At 40.8% G+C, this 18,865-nt stretch overlaps 1 protein-coding gene, 1 long non-coding RNA gene and 1 other non-coding gene across 8 annotated transcripts in view; 1 reads left to right on the top strand and 2 right to left on the bottom strand.

The window, feature by feature from the left end:
- The window catches only part of LOC120888293 (uncharacterized), a 19,450-nt gene extending 3,934 nt beyond the window's left edge, over positions 1-15,516 (top strand). Inside the window, exon 3 of the long non-coding RNA XR_005731805.2 lies at positions 15,239-15,516. This is a non-coding gene — a long non-coding RNA (uncharacterized LOC120888293). The remainder of the gene's footprint in view (positions 1-15,238) is intronic.
- Positions 6,706-18,865, bottom strand: part of Rnf41 (ring finger protein 41) — a 26,557-nt gene continuing 14,397 nt past the window's right edge. For 3 of the 6 annotated variants that reach the window (XM_040280474.2, XM_040280475.2, XM_021733495.3), the window contains 4 exons: positions 11,789-12,060; positions 10,593-10,728; positions 10,135-10,238; positions 6,706-9,311 (listed from right to left, as the gene is read on the bottom strand). In XM_040280474.2, the coding sequence (XP_040136408.1) occupies positions 8,960-9,311; positions 10,135-10,238; positions 10,593-10,728; positions 11,789-12,060 (864 nt within the window). In that variant the 3' untranslated portion in view covers positions 6,706-8,959. The remainder of the gene's footprint in view (positions 9,312-10,134; positions 10,239-10,592; positions 10,729-11,788; positions 12,061-18,865) is intronic. The other 3 variants (XM_005335626.5, XM_013363095.4, XM_013363096.4) reach the window with 1 other exon arrangement.
- Positions 10,987-11,124, bottom strand: LOC120888788 (small Cajal body-specific RNA 11). The gene has a single exon (XR_005732474.1).

The following is an 18,865-nucleotide window of genomic DNA, read 5'->3' as shown; positions in this document are numbered from 1 at the left end:
CCACCAGCATTCTTTTAGTTTCCTAGTATAGTTATTTGACCTTGTTCATATGCTGTTCTCTGCTTTAAATAACCTTCTCATCCTCATCTACTCGGTATCCATCTAAGTGTTGGTTCTCTTAGAAAGTCTCTGACCACCTGGCACACATCCTTCTCCCTAATCTTTTTTTTTTTTTTTAAAGAATTTCAATATTTATTTTTTAGTTTTTGGCGGACACAACATCTTTGTTTGTATGTGGTGCCGAGGATCGAACCCGGGCCGCACCCAGGCCAGCGTGCTACCGCTTGAGCCACATTCCCCAGCCCCTCTCCCTAATCTTATATGAAGTCTTTCTTCCTCTGTAGAATATAAACTCTTGACACAAATAAGCCACTCAGTATACACATTTTAATCTTGTTTGGCTTTATTTTTTATTTTTATTTTTGGGGGTGGGTGGGTGGGTAGGGATTGAACCCTGGGCATTTTACCACCGAGTTACATCTTTAGCCCTTTTTATTTCTAATTTTGACAGTGTCTCACTAAGTTGCTTGGGCCTTGCTAAATTGCTGAAGCTGGCTTGGAACTTGCAATCCTCCTGCCTCAGCCTCCTGAGTTCACAGGAGTTCACCACCATGCCTGACCAAATTGGTGTTTTTTACAGTAATATAAAAATTTCTTGAGACTTAGGAAAACAGTGTATTTTGTTTCTTTGCAAGAAAATATCTCATACACAGATGTGATCAAACATGTATTGAAATAATAGAATCTAACAGGCTCAGTTTTCCACTTCCTGCCAAGTCCCATTTTGGATATACCCTCAGGCTTAAATATCTGGAGAGCCAAAATCAAAATTGACCAGCAGAGGGCAACCAACAACCATGTTGTGAAGGGAAGAAGGCTTCAAGATTTACAAAATGGAGGCTCTAGACCGGGAAGGGGATTGTGGCAGAGGTGGCTAAATACTTGATGTTCTTTTTCCCTTCTCAAATTTATTTTCCCTCTAACTTCTGAGGGTGAGGGTTTGTAACTTTCATGTACAATAGATAATTTGAAATTTCTACCATCTCTGTAGGCCACCCCAACTTCTCACCCTTTTTCTTCTAGCCCAGCAAGTCCTATCTATCCGTTTTATATTGTATGACCTGATCCACTCCCCAAACCATTTTTACATATTTATATTCCACCCAGTGCTTTAGTTCCTACTTTAGTATTTGACCTTGTTTATCTTCCCTGAAGTTGCTTTCTCTACTAGATTTACCATCCCACTCATTTCAGCCTCCTAAAGAACCTTCCATAAATATTTTTGCATCACCTTCAAATTCTCATACTCCAGGTAACCATTCCTTCATGAATTCATGACAGAGAAAATCCTACATTTGACAATTTCAAATCACCAAATTGTTTTGTACTTTTTTTCAGATAAAATACATACTTCCTGCCAAAGTCCCTAGTACCTTCATCCCTTGTCATCTGGTTTCTGCCTCCCAAAGTTATTTTAGACATTAATAGAAACCATTGGACAGATATGTATATGTGTGTGTGAGAGAGAGATAAATGCAGGAAATTGAACCCAGGGCATTTTACCACTGAGCTATACCCCCAGACCCTTTTTTAAAAATTTTTGAGATAGGGTCTTGCTGAGTTGCAGAGGCTGGCCTTGAAATTGTGATCCTCCTGTCTCAGCTTTCCAACTTGCTGGGATTACAGATATTTGCTACCACGTTAGGGCAGAGCTAATACCACTGTATAGTGATATTTTCAAGTATAAATTCTTAAGATTGGGGTTGGGTCTGGGCTCAGCAGCAGAGTGCTTGCCTCACATACGTGAGGCACTGGGTTCTATCCTAAGCACCACATAAAAAATATATTTTATCCATCTACAACTAAAAATATTTTTAAAAATTCTTAGATTGTAATCAAAATTGCTTTCCAGCATTAAAAAAAAAAAAAAACGCTGCTAATGAGGGAAAATCTCGTGCAATTGTTTAATATTGTGCTCTTCCAAGTTGTTGACTTACTCTAAATTTTAAAAGGTTTGCATAAACCCCTGAAGTTTATCCTGTAAAGCAAATAAAATTAGGACTTGAGTGGAAATTATCTCAACCTACAGTTGTTTCAGGGATGTTGCAATGACAGAAAACATTTCTGAAATTCCTTCCCAGCCTACTTTATGAGCTATCTTAAAATGATTCATTACTTCAGAATTATTTTTTAAAAATTTAGTCAACCTTATCATGCATCGCCTGTTTTGTTCCAGATGACTACTGGGATTCCTAGTACTAGAATTTCTTGATCTCCTCTGGGCAGATAATTCCCCAATTCATGTCCTTAGCTCTAGTTTCTTGCTCTTAAACTCCAGATCCATTTCCTGGATTTTCCAATCCAGTTCTCCAAATTAACTCAAAACTACTCATCCTCTTCTCCCTATTCAGGTTAATGACACCATGTTCTCATCAACTTATACTAGAAACCTGTCTTTTATCTTTGACTCATTTTTGTTTATGTGTAATAGTTAGAGGCTCAGGTTCTAGAATGATTTTTCTGGGCTCAAATCCTAGTTTTGATTATTAACTCTGTGAACTTTGCCTTCTGCTTCAATTTCCCCACATAAAAAATGAAGTTGATGATAAAACCTCTTAATTAAAAAGTTGTTGGGCCAGGGACATGTCTGCAGCCCCAGCTACTTAGAGTTTGAGGCAGGATGGTGGCAAATTGGGGCTAGCCTGGGCAATTTAGTAAGACTGTCTCAAAATGAGATTGTACTTCAGTGGTAGAGTGCTCCAGGTTCAATCCCCAGTATGGAGCAGTATGGAGCAGCAACCCAGTATGGGTGGATTAGTGGGATTATTAAATTAATATCTAATATTTAGAACAATGCCTGTCTCACAGTAAATGCTCAATCTGCCCACTACCCCTTTTCTTTAATGCCAAATGTGACTGGTTCAGAATTCAGCTCATGATTCCAGAGAAGCCTTCCCCTTCATGTCCTTCAAATAGATAGATGACTCCTTTCTTGACCTGTTATATTTAGTCCCTATCTATTAGCAACATACTATACTGCATTTCTCATTGTTTAAGTTTACATTACCTAGTAAGCTGCAAATTACATCTTATTTTTCAATTATTTACATACTTCAAATGCCTGGCACCATGTCTAGCACATGACAGATAGTTTCATTGTTGGGCTGAGAAAAATCTAATCAGTTAAGACCTTATTTATTTTTTCTTCCCAAATGTCTCTTGTCCCTTCTTTCCTGCTATATTTCAAGGGCTTATTCTCTCTGCATAAATTACTGGAAAGCTTGTTAATATTGCTGACACCAATTTGTTTTCTTCTCACAACCACCAGAATCAGTTGAAAGCCATTCCTCCTCTCAAAAACTTACCTGTAAAATTAAAATCCAAATTCCCTATAATGCAACTTCAATAACTGGCCTCAAATTATTTCTACTAACCTTTCATTAGATCCTTTGATAAATTATGCTCCAGATTATATCCTATTGTTTTCCTTCACTTTTTTAAAAAAATATTTTTCTTTAATTGTAGATGGACATAATGACTTTATTTATTTATTCTTTTATGGTCCCGAGGACCGAACTCAGTGCCTCACATGTGCTGGGCAAGTGCTCTACCACTGAGCCACAACCCCAGCCCATAACTTCACTTTTTAAAAAAAATTTTTTTGTGATACTGGAGATTGAACCCAGGGGCACGCTACCACTGAGTCTATATATATATTCTTTAGTTGTAAATGGACCTTTATTTTTATTTCTTTATATGAGGTGCTGAGAATTGAACCCTGTGCCTCACACATGGTAGGCAAGTGCTCTACCACTGAGCCACAACCCCAGACCCAGGTCCTTTGTATTTAAGACAAGATCTCACTAAATTGCTGAAGCTGGCCTTGAACTTGGGATTCTCCTCCATCTATCTTCTGAATAGCTGATATTATAGGCATGCACCACTGCATCTGGCTATCTCTGTTTTGTTTTTATTGGCAATGGGGATTGAAACCAGGGGTGCTCTTTCACTGAGCTATATCCCCCCCCTTTCTATTTTGAGACAGAGTCTCACTAAATTGCCAAGTCTGGCCTCAAACTGAATCCTCCTGCCTCAGTCACCCATGTTGATGGGATTACAGGCATGTACCACTGCACCTAGCCCTTCAATTGTTTTATATTGTGATCTCAAAACAGGTTGCAATGTTTTAGACCTTTAAGCATGTTTTGAAGCATTTTCTTTCTTTAAATATTCTTGGTTTTAGGTGGACACAATATCCTTATTTTACATTTATGTGGTGCTGAGGATCGAACCCAATGCCTCATGCATGCTAGGTGAGCACTCTACCACTGAGCCACAACCCCAGCCCCTTGAAGCATTTTCTTTTTTTTTTTGTTCTTTTTTTTTTTTTTTAAGCATTTTCTTAAAGCAAGCCAAGATTTAAAAGTTGTGAGATGTTACATGTTAGGATGTCCAGAGATTTTTTTTTGAAAAATCATTAAAATTGGTAATATTTGGTACTTATTCTTGTATGGCACACCTACACTGCCAGGTGTCTTCTCTCAAGGTATGTATTTTTGGGGGCTGGGGTTGTGGCTCAGTGGTAGAGCGCCTGCCTGGGATGTATAAGGCACTGAGTTTGATCCTAGGCACCACACAAAAATAAAGGTCCATCTACAACTTAAAAAAAAAAAATTAAATAGAAAAGATATGTAGTTTTCATTTAGCCATCTTTAAAAAAAAATCTTCCTACAACTGTACGGTGAAAAGATCAAACTAAAGGTGGAGCAATCGAGCATATCTTCTGATGTTAAGAAATAAAGACTCTCCTGTGATGTCTTCTATCCTCAGAAATGTTTTGCTTGAATCTCTCAAGATTCTAAATTTGTTAAGTAAAACAGGGATTAGAGGAATCATTTTAAGTACTCTCTGTAAAAGCATCCAGTCAGTGTTGGAGCCCTTGCCTGGCATGTGGCCCTGGAGTCAGTCTCCAGCACTGGGGGGGCGGGGGATGCCACAGTGGCACACACCCCTGGTAATCCCAGCAATGTGGGTGGCTGAGGCAGGAGGATAGCAAATTCAAGACCAATATTAACAATTTAGCAAGACACTGTCTCAAAATAAAAAATGCTTGGGGCAGGGCTATAGCTCCATGGCAGGGCACTGTGAGGCACTGCATTCGATCCTCAGCACCACATAAAAAATAAATAAAATAAAGGCATGATCTCTGCCTACAACTACAAAAAATTTAAAAAATAAAAATAAGTAAAAAAATAGAAAAAGCTGGGAATGTAGCTTAGTGGTACAATCCTGGGTTCAATTATCAGTCCCACCCCCCCATCCTGCCAAAATAAAAGCAGTCAATCTATTGAAAAGACAATTCTCCAGGACAACTGGCCTAATCTCTTGAACAAATTAGTATTATATAAAAAAGGTTGTTCTGGGAATTCAGATAAAGAAGGTATACTGGGCCAGGTGCAGTGATGCACACCTATAATCCCAGCAATTTGGGAAGCTGAGACAGGAGGATTCCAAGTTCAAGTTCAAGGCAAACCTCAGCAACTTAGGAGGGCTCTAAGCAAAAATAAAAAAAATTAAATAAAAAGGGCTGGGAATGTGACTAAATGGTAAAGCACTCCTGGGTTCAATTTCTTATACCACAAAAAAAAAAAAAAAAACCACTGGTTTTATTTTCCTCTGTCCATACATTACTAGTAACCTTAGCATACTTATCATAAGGCATCTTATGATATATTCATTGCCATTAGGGAGTAAGTTCTTTGAAGGTAAGTGCCATTTTACCACATGAATACCCCAAGCCTCCCATTCTCACTGTTATCTTGCAGGATAGACATTCAATGAATATATTTCCAAAAACAGTTCTACCCCAAAGGAAGAAGATATGGTACCATTCATAACATTCCAAAGAATGAATAGCAGGTTCTCAAAGTAATTTTGGAGGAATTTCGGGGAAAACAGGACTAGTAGTATTACTTGGGTAGAAATATTGCTCTTAAGCTCTATGTTGTGATGTGCCCATCATTATGTTCTAATCATACCTTATATATATCAAAGTATTGACTCAGTGCAGGAATGCCTTTTCCCTCCAACTCACCAGTTTCTAGAATATTATTAGACTTACATTCGCTGCATGACAAATGCTCAACAAACTTAAAATATAATTGTGTGGGGAGTTCCTTCTCATGATGTGGAGAAGGTGGTGCCAGAAAATGCTTAGAAAAAGACTATCTGTTTGATGACCACAGCAGGTATAGTTGCTTCAGGTTCCCTTCCTCACATTTATTTTCTTGGTTAGGAGGTATCAGGGAGTGGAGGCCTCTCTGCCTGCAATGAAATTCCAGATTTCAAAGCAAAGGTGCTTGTGGGATAGGGGGAAAAGGTGTGCACCTTCTACAAAAAGTAACCCCAAGCCTAGCAACACAGAGAAGACATGGAATTTAGGGTAAAGGCACATCTTAGAAAGAACACAGTTCAGATCACTGGAGAGAACTTTGGCTGATACAGAATAAGAGGAGGGGGAGGATGCAGGAGAGCACACAGAGCGAAGCAGATGTAGAGTACGCACTATTCCTAGATAGATAGCTTCCAAAACAAAGGTCAGACCTAAGGTAAAGGTAAGGTTTACAAAGCAAGGAGAAGGGTAATTAAGAGTGGAAAAAAAGTCAAACAGATGAGAAACTTTACCAAGTAATGGTGAATTAAGAATTTAGAGGATTGAGTGAAAGGTTTATTATTAGTGCAGTCAACACAATGGAAGAGCATGTACAACACAACCAGCAACCTGCAGAGACACTAGTGCAAAGGGTAGGTAGGGAAGCCTCAACTGAGCTTTCCAGCTCCACCTGAGGGTTAAGGACAGGAGACTGTGAACCTTGGTAAGGAAGGAAGGGGCAAAAGGAAATGTAACCAGACTAATAATTATAGCAGTGTCTGCAAATTCCTGAGCACCATGTCCTAGAGCTAGAATATGGCTGGTTCCCTACTCCCCTCAAGCTGTATCCCTCCTCCCCAACTGAAGTGATGCCATGACTTGACTATCCAGACCAATAGCAAGTTGGCCTGGAATAAAATTCCAAAAAGAGAAGCTGTTATATGGTGGAGAGAAGCCCTTTGATTTTTCTCAAACCCCACTCCCACATATTTCATATTAAAATAATCACACCTACTACCTTCCCCTTCACTTATTCTGTCAGTCACTAATCAGAGGGATCAAGGAATGCCTCAGGTAGCATAAAATGAAGTTGAAATCCTTAAGTGGACAAGGGTGAGGCAAAGCACAGCCTGTTCTTGGAGACACAAGATAATTCTTACCCCTTGCCTGGTGAGGCTTAGAACCCAGCTATACAGTTCCAGGGAAACTTGAGAAGGAGATGCACACCGCCACCCCCCCCCATTTTTTTCTTGGTACTAGAGACTGAACCCAGGGTATTCTACCACTGAGCCAAATCTCCAACCCTTTTATATATATATATATATATATTTTTTTTTTTTTTTTTTTTTTTTTTTTAATTTTGAGACAGGGTCTTGCTAAGTTGCAGAGGCTGGCCATGAACTTGACATCCTCTTTCCTTAGTTTTTTAAGTAGCTAAGACTATAGATGTGTTTCATTGCACCCAGCAGATGGATGCCTTCAAAATTAATATTCTAAATCCAGGGTTTTACAATAAGACCCTAAAGGGCTGGAAGCAAATTTCTTCAGGGGCACAGGCATTGATGTTGTGTGTCACATCCATCATGGGAGTAGAGGAATAACTCCTCATCTCAGATAGGTTATGAAGTGTCAGAGCAGGTATAAATTCAGTCAAGGACTCCCTTGGCTCTTCCTATGTTAAAGCCAAAGGTTGTGCTGAAAAGGAAAAATATAAAACAGACTCCTCCCTGTCCCACCCTATCCAGAACCCCCACAATACGAACAACAAAAGAAAAGTTTTTAAGTTTTGTTGATATTTTTTCTTTTTTCCTTTCTTAAAAAAAAAAAAGTAAATAAATTAAATTGCCAACAATGTGGCTGGACTAGCAAGTGGGATAGTCATAACCAGGCCATTCTTTTTTAAAAAAAGGGGGGGAGGGGGACAGATGTGATTTGTGAAATATAAACAAACAACAGCCAAAGGAAATTTATCAAAATAACTAACTACAATCACAGGTCTAGAGAGGGGTGTATGGAACTATTATGGGCATGACACAAGAGGCAGTATCTACCTGACTTCAGCAAAAGCCAGAGAGCAGCTTCTTGCTGAGCATATGAACCTCAACAGTCAAACCCTTACCCCAAACCCTGTCATTCCCTAATTATGAAAAAGTGGAAAACAGAGCTCATCTGGAAATTTCCAGCACTCCAACCTGTGCACCTGCAGACCCAGCAGGAGCCTGCACCTTTAAGGTGGGCTGAACAGGGATGTGCTTGGCACAGAGGTCCAGTCTTCCCCTAAGGGCTATCAGTGACGGCCAATTACTGGCTTATTTACTTCTAGGGTTTTGGATCCACCCTTACCTTTTCTTCTAGATGTCTGTTCCTCAGAGCTGCCCTATAAATGCTGCTTAGAATCAACAGGCCAGCCTGCTCTGATTCCCTGGTTTTAGAGTACAGGGATGATTAGCAATTCCTCATTCCAGCCTGATCCTCTAGGGAAAATAAATCTCTTTGTGCTTTCTGAAAATACCTGGAACCAGGGACCCTAGGCAGGAAAATACATAGGTGGGGACTTTCCCACCCATGCTGAGAATTAACAGACATTTTAGGAGAAGAAATATGGCAAAAGGCAGGAATCTGGGTTTCTCCCCTGAAAGGCTGAGCAAAGTGCTCCAGGGCCCTTCAGTGCCAGAACAGCAGGGAGATGTGTGGCTCAAGTGTAAGCCGAGGCATTAAGGAGAGTGGGGAGGACGACTCAAGGCCCAGCTGCTGGAGTGATGGGGTTTTCCCGATTTCCATCTCTTCCTCATAGCTGGTCGAACTCTCCTATATCTCCTCCACGCCATGAGCAAATATCATGACAAGCCCTGGCTCCTGCACCATGTCATCACCCATATGCTGATTTTCACAGGCCATCACAACAACAGCCTGCTTGCCAGGGATGCGCTTGGCCACGTAGTTCTCATAGTAGCGCCGGTTCATCTGTCTTGTCTCTAGTGTGGCCAGACCCTGGGGCCAGCTGCGTTCGTGGGCATTTTCAATCAGCTCGTTGACAATAGAGGCAGGGCAGCCACTCTCCACCAGGGAGCGCTTGATTACAGCCTGGAGCACAGCATCTGGGGTCGAGATCATCCCTCCCCAGCGGGTCACTCTAGCCGGCTGCAGGGAGTTCACCCACCTGTGTGGAAGGGGTTGGTGGTGGTCATTTCAGCTCATTACCTTTCTCTACTTTGGCTTTTTTTCTTAAGAGGAATGACCACCCACTCTGCAGTTAGCTAGCCTCTACTCTTCCTTCTCTTCCAGTACTGGCTCAGAAACCCCAAATCTTTCCCTAGATGATCACATCCAAGTCACCACAAGTTATTCACCAATTAAATTCCATGAGTCTACACTATCCTTGAATTTTCTTTGAAATCCTAAATGCTTAGCACATATAGTGCCTAGCACGCAGTAGGTGCTCAACAAATGTTTATTGATTCCTCTATACTGTGTCCCCGCTAGGCACTATTGCCCTATATATATCAATTCACACTTACATTTAGTCTATGAACTGTATAGCACTCCAGAACTGAAAGGGATCTTAGACTTCACTTGTTTTTGCGGCATTTTAGATCACTTTCCTGGATTTGTACTCTCCCTCTTCTTCTCTGGGTTGTAAGCTACCTGAAGACAGGGACAATATCTTCTATTTCTTTTTGGCCCTCTTATGACTCCACAGCTTTTAAAACAGGGCTTTGTTCTTGGTGGTACTCACCTAGTTCTGGAAAAACTGCATCCTTGGGCAGGATTCCCTGTCCATCCACCCAAATGAGTAAGAGATCCTGTCCTGGAATTGAGGGTTATCCTCTTCTCCTCTGCCTTTGTCCTTCACCCAAATCTGAGAAGCAGTGGCCCTAGCCCAGCTTTCTTATTGCCCTCCTCTGCCACTCCCCTGTTATTCCTCCTTTCAGGCTTTGGTGCCAGGACGTGGAGTCTGACTCCATATCCTGAGTGACACTCACTCTAGGATCTCGTTGTATTCAATCGTCTCCTCCAGGTTCTGAAGGTTGGGGTTGACACTGCGGATTGCACGCATGTATGCCTTTAACAGCTGGATGTCTCGCTTCTGTTGGAGGGAAGGAGAACCAGGGATGATAGTTTAGGCAGACAAGATCTGAGAACCAAGGCAACTGAAAGATCTGAGAAACATGAGACTGTTAGCTTCAGGAAAACAAGAATAGGACTATCTCATTTCCAGCTGTCTTCCCAATGCTTAGCAAAGTGCCTTTACAGAGAAGGCATTTGATAAATGTTAGGTGAATAAATGACATGAAGGGATGAAGGGAAGTCAAATACCCACTCACCAGGGCTCACAAGCACAACCACAAATCCAAGTGTTCACAGTGGTGTCTGTAACCCATAGGCATGCAGTTATTTGAATATGAGGCAAATGTTCTACCCCATGTTCTCTGAGCCCTACCTGTTCCGCCAGCTGGTGTTTATGTTCAGCTGACGTCTTCTCCAGCTCTGCAATACGTGTCTGCTGCTGCTGTACCACGGAGCGCAGGTGCTTAATGCAGTTGTGGTTTGGCAGCTCATCTTTGGGCATCTCCAGGCTGCAGTCCAAAGTAGAGAAAGAGCAGAACAGGCCCTTTCAATGGGTCATGTAGGCAAATGGCCTATTCAGTGGCAGAAAACTGATGAGTGGGATATCTCCTATCCCAGATATCTAACATTCATTTCAGGCCTTCCTTTGTTTATTCCATTAACCTTCTTCCCCCAGACTTCTTCCTTCCCCTTTGCTCTACTTTATCTGAATTTCTTTCATCCTTTAAGATATAGTACTATGGGGATTTTTTTCCTTTTCTTTTTTTATTATTTTCTTGTGCCTTTCATAGCCACTCCTACTTAGTATGGCCCTCCTAATCTGAGAGGGGGATTTCTAGGTACATTGCTAAACCACCCTGTTAAAACCGAGTACAGGGAAGCAAGAAAGGTAAAAGCCAGGACAAGAAAAGACAAGAGTGTTTTATCAATCATATGTTTTTTTTCTCCTATAGATTCTGCCTGTGCACTTATTTATTCTGAGAAATCCTAGATTCACTACCCCTGCTATCAGCATTTAATCAAATATTTCTACCTCAAAAAAAGAAAAAATAGGGCAGAAGAGAGAAGCCTGGAAATTACAGCAGTCAGCCTGACGAATAGAAAGCATTATGAGCCTAAAAGGGAAAAACAAAGTAAATCAATTTTTAGTGTTATCACCTAGATTGCTGAATTGCTGTCCTCTTATTAAAACAAAAACAAAAAGATCATACTTAGAAAGCAGCAAGAAAGTGAGATTTGGGCTGGGGATGTGGCTCAAGCGGTAGTGTGCTCGCCTGGCATGCGTGCGACCCGGGTTTGATCCTCAGCACCACATACAAAGAAAGATGTTGTGTCCGCCGAGAACTAAAAAATAAATATTAAAAAAAATTCTCTCTCTCCCTCTTTAAAAAAAAAAAAGAAGAAGAAGAAGAAGAAGAAAGTGAGATTTGGGGCAGAGAACTGAGAAGGTCAGGTATGTCTGTGCCTACATACACAGAAAACCTCCTTAGCAAGTGGGCAGGGCATCCAGATTCAGGAACAAAAATGAGAACCCTTTATCAGTGTAGGGCAGAGGGGAAGGAATCTCACCCGCAGCCCTGTTCACAGGTCACAGGCCGCTTTGGGTTGTGCTCACAGTCACTGAGGTGAGACATGAGGTTGTCAAGACGGACAACAGCACTACAGCCAAACACAGCGTTGTCACAGGCAATCTGCAGCTTTGACAACATGTTCCGCATGATCCGAGGTACTGGGCGCAGGTGGGCAACTGTCACAACGCTACGGTCCACTGGACAGGTCTGCTGCTGAGAGAACCACTGGGTGATACAGGCGTTGCAGAAAGCATGCTCACAGTGAGGTGCCTAAGAAGAGAAAACAAAGGAAGAGGGACACAAGGAAATTAGCAGGAGCTAAGAACCTGGATATAACTACAAAAACAATTGAGCCTTTGAAAAGCTTCTAGAACCAAAGGTCCCTAGGGTCACAGCAAATTATAGATCTACTATGGGCAAGGCATTTTGGGATCAGGCTTAAGATATATTTCCTGTGCTCAAGAATACAAATGGGAGTCGGATGCAGTGGTGCACGCCTGTAATCTCGAGTTCAAAGCCAGCCTCGGCAAAAGCAAGGTGCTTAGCAACTCAGTGAGACCCTGTCTCTAAATAAAATACAAAATAGGGCTGGGGATGTGGCTCAGTGGTGGAGTGCCCCTGAGATCAATCCTTCGTACAAAAAAAAATATACAAACTGCTCAATAGGTGTAGTGGTGCACGCCTGTGATCCCAGATACTTGGGAGGCTAAGGCAAAAGCATCAGCAATTTAGTGAGATCCTATCTCAAAATAAAACAAAAAAAAGGGATTGGGATGTGGCTCAAGGGTTAAGCACTGCTGGGTTCATTCCCTGGTTCCAAAAAATAAAAAAATAAAAAACCAAACAGGTTGTGAGACAAGACAAACAAGTAAAAAGTTATATAACAATAAGAGATATAAATAACATTCCAGGACAATAGGAGATGACATAAGACAATTATTGTCGACTGGATTGCACATATAATAATTGGCAAATAAATAAAGACCAGAGGAGGGTGAGATCTTTCCAGACTAGGTCAATCATAGCAGATTATTTATGGAGAAGCCAAAATTTGATATGAATCTTTTTTTTTTTTTAATATTTATTTTTTTTAGTTTTTGGCGGACACAACATCTTTGTATGTGGTGCTGAGGATTGAACCCGGGCCGCACGCATGCCAGGCAAGCGCGCTACCGCTTGAGCCACATCCCCAGCCCCTGATATGAATCTTGAAGGATGATTCAGATCACAGATCTGGAGAAGAGGGAGAAAAGATTTACTGGTAGAGGATCAGTATAAGAGAGCAGAACAAGAAATGCCTGGGACTCCTGTTGAGAAGTAAGAAACCTCTCTACATAGATCCAAGTTGTTATTTTATATAAGAAGGCTGACCTTAGGAGTTGCCATGAGTCCCAATAGACACACTTAAACTCCTCAACAGGGCCTTAGTTTTCTATAAATTACTGAATATCTTCTAACTGGATTTCCTACTCCAAACTTGGCCCTCCCCCAAAAGACTTTTAATTAATTTATTTTGAGATAAGTCTCACTGTGCTGCCCAACCAAGCCTTGAACTTGCAACTCTCCCACCTTAGCCCTCCCAGTAACTGATATTTACAGGTAAACACTGAACCTGGTTACCCTCTTCCCTTTATAATCCATTCTGCATTTAACAGCCAGAAAAAGCATTTAAAAATGCAAAACCCCAACTGTGGTGGCACATGCTTGTAATCCTCGGGAGGCTGAGGCAGTAGGATCTTGAGTTCAAAGCCACCCTCAGCAAAATGAAGAGGTAAGCAACTCAGTGAGATCCTATCTTGAAATATAATACAGAATAGGGCTGGGGATGTGGCTCAGTGGTCAAGTGCCCCGAATTCAATCCCCAGTAACCAAAATTAAAAATTAAAATGCAAACCAAACCATATCATTCCCATGCTTAAAAATTTACAATGGGACTGGGCATGGTGGTGCATGCCTGTAATCCAGTGGCACGGGAGGCTGAGGCAGGAGGATCTCAAGTTCAAAGCTAGCCTCGCAACTCAGTAAGGCCCTAAGCAACTCAGCAAGAACCTATCTCTAAATAAAATACAAAATAGGGCTAGGGATGTGGCTCAGTGGTCAAGTATCCTCCCCAAAAAATATTTACATTGGAGGCTCCACAATAGAGCACTTGCCTAGCACACATGAGCCTCTAGGTTTGATCCTCAGCACAACAACAACAATAAATTTCTTTCCACGGTTTCCCACTGTACTTAAAATAAATCTAAACTCCTACTTAGGACCTATAAAACTCTGCCTAATCTGGGCCTCTGTCTCTGACTCTCACCTTATGTCATATTCCCAGCAATGTTCAGGCCATTTTGGCTTTCTCTCTGTTCCTTGACCATACCAGCTCATTTCTGCCCCAGAACTTTGTGTATGTGCACATGTATGAGAGTGGAGAGCAAGGGAAGGAAGGAGGAGACAGGGAGGGGAAAAGGAAGAGAGAGACAGGCAGACACAGACACACTAGAGATTGAACCCAGGGGCGCTTTACTACTAAGTTACATCCCCAGTCCGTATTTTTATTTTTTATTTTGATGGGGTCTTGGTAAATTGCTCAAGCTGGCCTCAAACTTGTGATCCTCTTGCCACAACCTCCTAAATCCCTGGGATTACAGGCATGTTTCATCACATCCAGCTAGAACCTTTCTTTTTATTTTTCTTAATATTTATATTTTTTTTAGTTGTAAATGGACACAATACCTTTATTTTATCTATTTATTTTTGTGTGGTGCTGAGGATCAAACCCAGGGTCTCGCATGTGCAAGGTGAGTGCTCTGCTGCTGAACCACAACCCCAGCCCCTAGAAACTTTCTTTTACTGCTACTCTGTTTAAAATTAATGCCTTCCTGCAGATCGCAACATGAAAGCCCCTTATCATTCAGGTCTTGGTTTAACTATCAACTCTTTTTTATTTATTTATTTACTTATTTTTTGTAGTGCTAGGAATTAAACCCAGGGCCTTGTGAGTGCAACGCAAGCACTCAGGCAACTGAGCTATATTCCCAGCCTTCTCTTTTTTTTTTCTTTTTTCTTTTTTAGAGCATCATAGTTATACATAATAGTTGGGTTCATTTTGATAAAATCATACATGCAAGGAACTTGATTTCAATTCCCATTCCCCCATTTTCCTCTCCTCCTCCCTTTCCCCGTCTCCCCCGCTCCTCTACTTTACTGGTCTTCCTTTTGCTCCTTTATTTATTTATTTTTGATAGGTACTTTCTACATATACATTACGCTGAAATTCCCTTTGATATATTTATATATACACATAACATGATTTTGTTAGGGGTTTTCCATATTTCCTCCCTTTTTCCATCCTTCCTTGCTCCCTCTTATTCATCTTCTACTCCTCTGATAAAAGATTTATTTATTTATTTATCTATTTTTAAAGAGAGAGAGAATTCTTTTAATATTTATTTTTCAGTTCTCGACGGACACAACATCTTTGTTTGTATGAGGTGCTGAGGATCGAACCTGGGCCACACGCATGCCAGGCGAGCGCGCAACAGCTTGAGCCACATCCCCAGCTCTGATAAAAGATTTATGACATCTGATCCCCAACTCCCACTGCCTTCTTTCTCTTACTTTGCTTTATCTACCACATATGACAGAAAATATTCAAACCTTGATTTTCTGACTCTGGCTTATTTCACTTAGCATGATGTTCTCCATTTACCAGCAAATACTATTATTTCCATCTTCTTTATGGCTAAAACTCCACTGTGTATATATACTTGATATATATATTTCCTGATTCACTCATCTACTGATGGGCATCTTGATTGATTCCATAATTTGGCTATTGTGAATTGCAACTCTCACCTCTTCAATGATTATCCTAATTCAAACCCACCATTGCTACAGAAGTGTACAGAATGAGCAACCTTTTATAGAGTTGTATACTCCCCACACACATCTATCTAAATACTCACTGGAGGGATACCAAATAAGATTTTTTTTTTTTTTTGAGAGAGAATTTTAATATTTATTTATTTATTTTTTAGTTTTCAGCGGATACAACATCTTTGTTGGTATGTGGTGCTGAGGATTGAACCAGGGCCGCACGCATGCCAGGCGAGCACGCTACTGCTTGAGCCACATCCCCAGGCCCCAAATAAATTAATAAAAATAGGTAGACAGGGACAAGGACAGAAGTGAGAATTCTCACTATTTTTTTTTTTTTTTTTTTTGGGTACCAGGGATTAATCAGGAGTGATTAACCACTGAGTCACATCCCCGTCCCTTTTTTTGTATGTATGGTGCTGGGGCCTATGCATGTGAGGCAAGCACTCTACCAACTGAGCTATATCCCCAGCCCTTTTGTTTTATTTTGAGATAGGGTCTTGATAAGCCACTTAGTGCCTCACTAAGTTGCTGAGGCTGGTTTCAAATTTGGAATCCTCCTGCTTCAGCCTCTAGAATTGCTGAAATTATAAGTGTGTGCCACCATGCCCAGCCATCTTTTTATACTATTTTTCTTTCTTTTCTTTTTTTTTTTTTTGTGGTGCCCAGGATTAAAGGGATTGAACCCAGGGCCTTGTACTTGCGAGGCAAGCACTCTTATCAACTGAGCTATATCCCCAACCCACTATTTTGATTTCTTAACCATATAAATGTAATACCTATTCCAAAAATAAATAAAGAGCTGGGGGCTGGGGTTGTAGCTCAGTGGTAAAGCACTTGCCTCATACATGTGAGGCACTGGATTCAACCCTCAGCACCACATAAAAATAAATAAAACAAAGATATTGTGTCCATCTACAAATAAAAAAATTTTTTTAAATATTTTATTTTGGTTAGCAAGTGATGTGGATAGCAACAGAATGTGATGGCTATCATTATCCAAAGTATGAAGACACAAACTGGTGTGAACATACTTTATATACAACCAGAGATATGAAAAATTGTGCTATGTATAACAAGAATTGAGCAACCTTTTGTATAGAGTTGTTTTCCACTATCATTTATTTGAAAAATCAATTAAAATATTTTGTTTTAGTTGTAGTTGGATATAATACCTTTTTCAAAAAATTTATTTTATGGGGTGGGGATGTGGCTCAAGCGGTAGCGCGCTCGCCTGGCATGCGTGCGGCCCAGGTTCAGTCCTCAGCACCACATACCATGTTGTGTCCGCCGAAAACTAAAAAATAAATATTAAAATTCTCTCTCTCTTTAAAAAAAAAACATTAGATATAAAAAAATTTTTTAAAAAAATTTATTTTATTATTATATGGTGCTGAGGATCAAACCCAGCACCTTTTGCGTGGGCTAGGTGAGTGCTCTACTGATGAGCCACAACCCCAGCCCCTAAAAAAACATTAAAAAAAAAAAAAGAGCTGGGAGTATAGCTCAGTGGTGGGAGTATGCTTAGCATGTACAAGGCCCTGGGTTCTAGCAATAAAACAAAACAAAACACCAAACAGCTGCGTGCAGTGGCATACGCCTGTAATTCTAGTGACTCAGGAGGCTGATGCAGGAGGATCACAGCTACAGACCAACCTAGGCAACTTTGAGAGACCCTGGCTGAAAATAAAAAAAAAAATTAAAGGATGGAGGATATAGCTCAGTAGGAAAGCATACCTGGTTTCAATCTTCAGTACTACAAAAACAAACAAACTATGGCATGGCATTAACATCCTTAGCAGGGGCCTTCACCCTTGGAAATATGCCTAGTATCACAAAGGTTGCCTCCCCTGCTCCTTAGAAGGTAAATCTTAGAGGTGAATAGATGGTTTCTAACTAACACTCACCTCTTTATAAGTGTCTTGTTTCAAACGACACCAACAGAAAACAGACAAGGCCCTGTCAGAGAGGGAAGGGAACCTGACACACCCCATGATCTCTGGACATCATAAGGATAGCTCACTCCACACCTATCCAATATGTCTCTAATAGCAGTAGGCTGCAAAGACCTAAAAAGGGGATAGTCAATGGAGGGCTGCTTTTGGAATGTAGTCTAAATTTTATTCAGCTCAACCATATGTGCTTCTTTGGATGATTGGAAACTGGAGAAAAATAATCAACTCAAAGGTTCAAGGGGGAGTCCCTGGGAGTTATTTAAGCAGTAAATATGAGACCTCACTGACTGGTGTCCTTGTTTGGAAAATGGGATTACCTCTAGTTGGCTGGGAGTGGCAGAGGATTAATTGGTATTTACAGAATGAGGGTAATAAGGATCATGTAGGATGATGTCCCATGAATGCAACAGTTAAGGAATCACCTTACTCATATTTAACTGGTAATACTAAGCTTCTTCTCAAACTTGCCCTAAGAAGGTATGAGTGACTCTGGTTGGGCAAGGCTAGCAAAAAAATAACCTACTGATGCCAACAGCTTTCATGTCAAATTGCAGAATGCATGGCTGTACAAAAGTTGATCTATTTAATAGATCCCTGGAAGAAACCATCAGTAAATGTAGTTCCCACTTCCTATGTGTTAATAAAAGAGGTCTACAGAGAGACTAGCTGATTATCAGGAACACTACATCATCAAAATTCAGAGAGAACTTATCAGGAGTCCAGAAGGTCAAGCATGGAAAGGAAGAGGAATCTAGTCACAGTTCCTGCAGACAAGAGGCAGTTACGAAGCCACTGCCAGAAGAAACAAACAGTTGGGTAACAAAAGCACACATTGCCTCAGTGATCTCAACTACTCAAGAGGCTTAAGTAGAAGGATCCTAAATTCAAGGCCAGCCTCAGCAACTTAAGGAGACCCTGCCTAAAATAAAGTAAAGGCTGGGGATTGTAGATCAATGGTGGAGCACTTGCCTAGCATATGCTGAATTTGATCCTTAGAATCATAAAAGTAAAAAAGAAGAAAAAACAAGCTACTGACTATTTTACAGCAGAAATATCTTAGAGCAACCTTATAAGAAAATCTGAAGCAGGGGATCTATGGCACCCATATCTGGACAGTCTCTGGAAGGCCCTATTATTCTTAGAGCCACCACTGCTCCTCTGTACCAAACCTCTATTAAGGTTGAGGAGGGGAAGTAAAACATAGTGACTTCCCCATGGATTCCATTCCTCATGAACATTTTCTACTAGTTCCA

This window comes from Ictidomys tridecemlineatus, chromosome 6 (assembly GCF_052094955.1).
Source record: "Ictidomys tridecemlineatus isolate mIctTri1 chromosome 6, mIctTri1.hap1, whole genome shotgun sequence".
Lineage (NCBI taxonomy): Eukaryota > Metazoa > Chordata > Mammalia > Rodentia > Sciuridae > Ictidomys > Ictidomys tridecemlineatus.
This window is presented reverse-complemented; position numbering and strand designations above follow the sequence as displayed.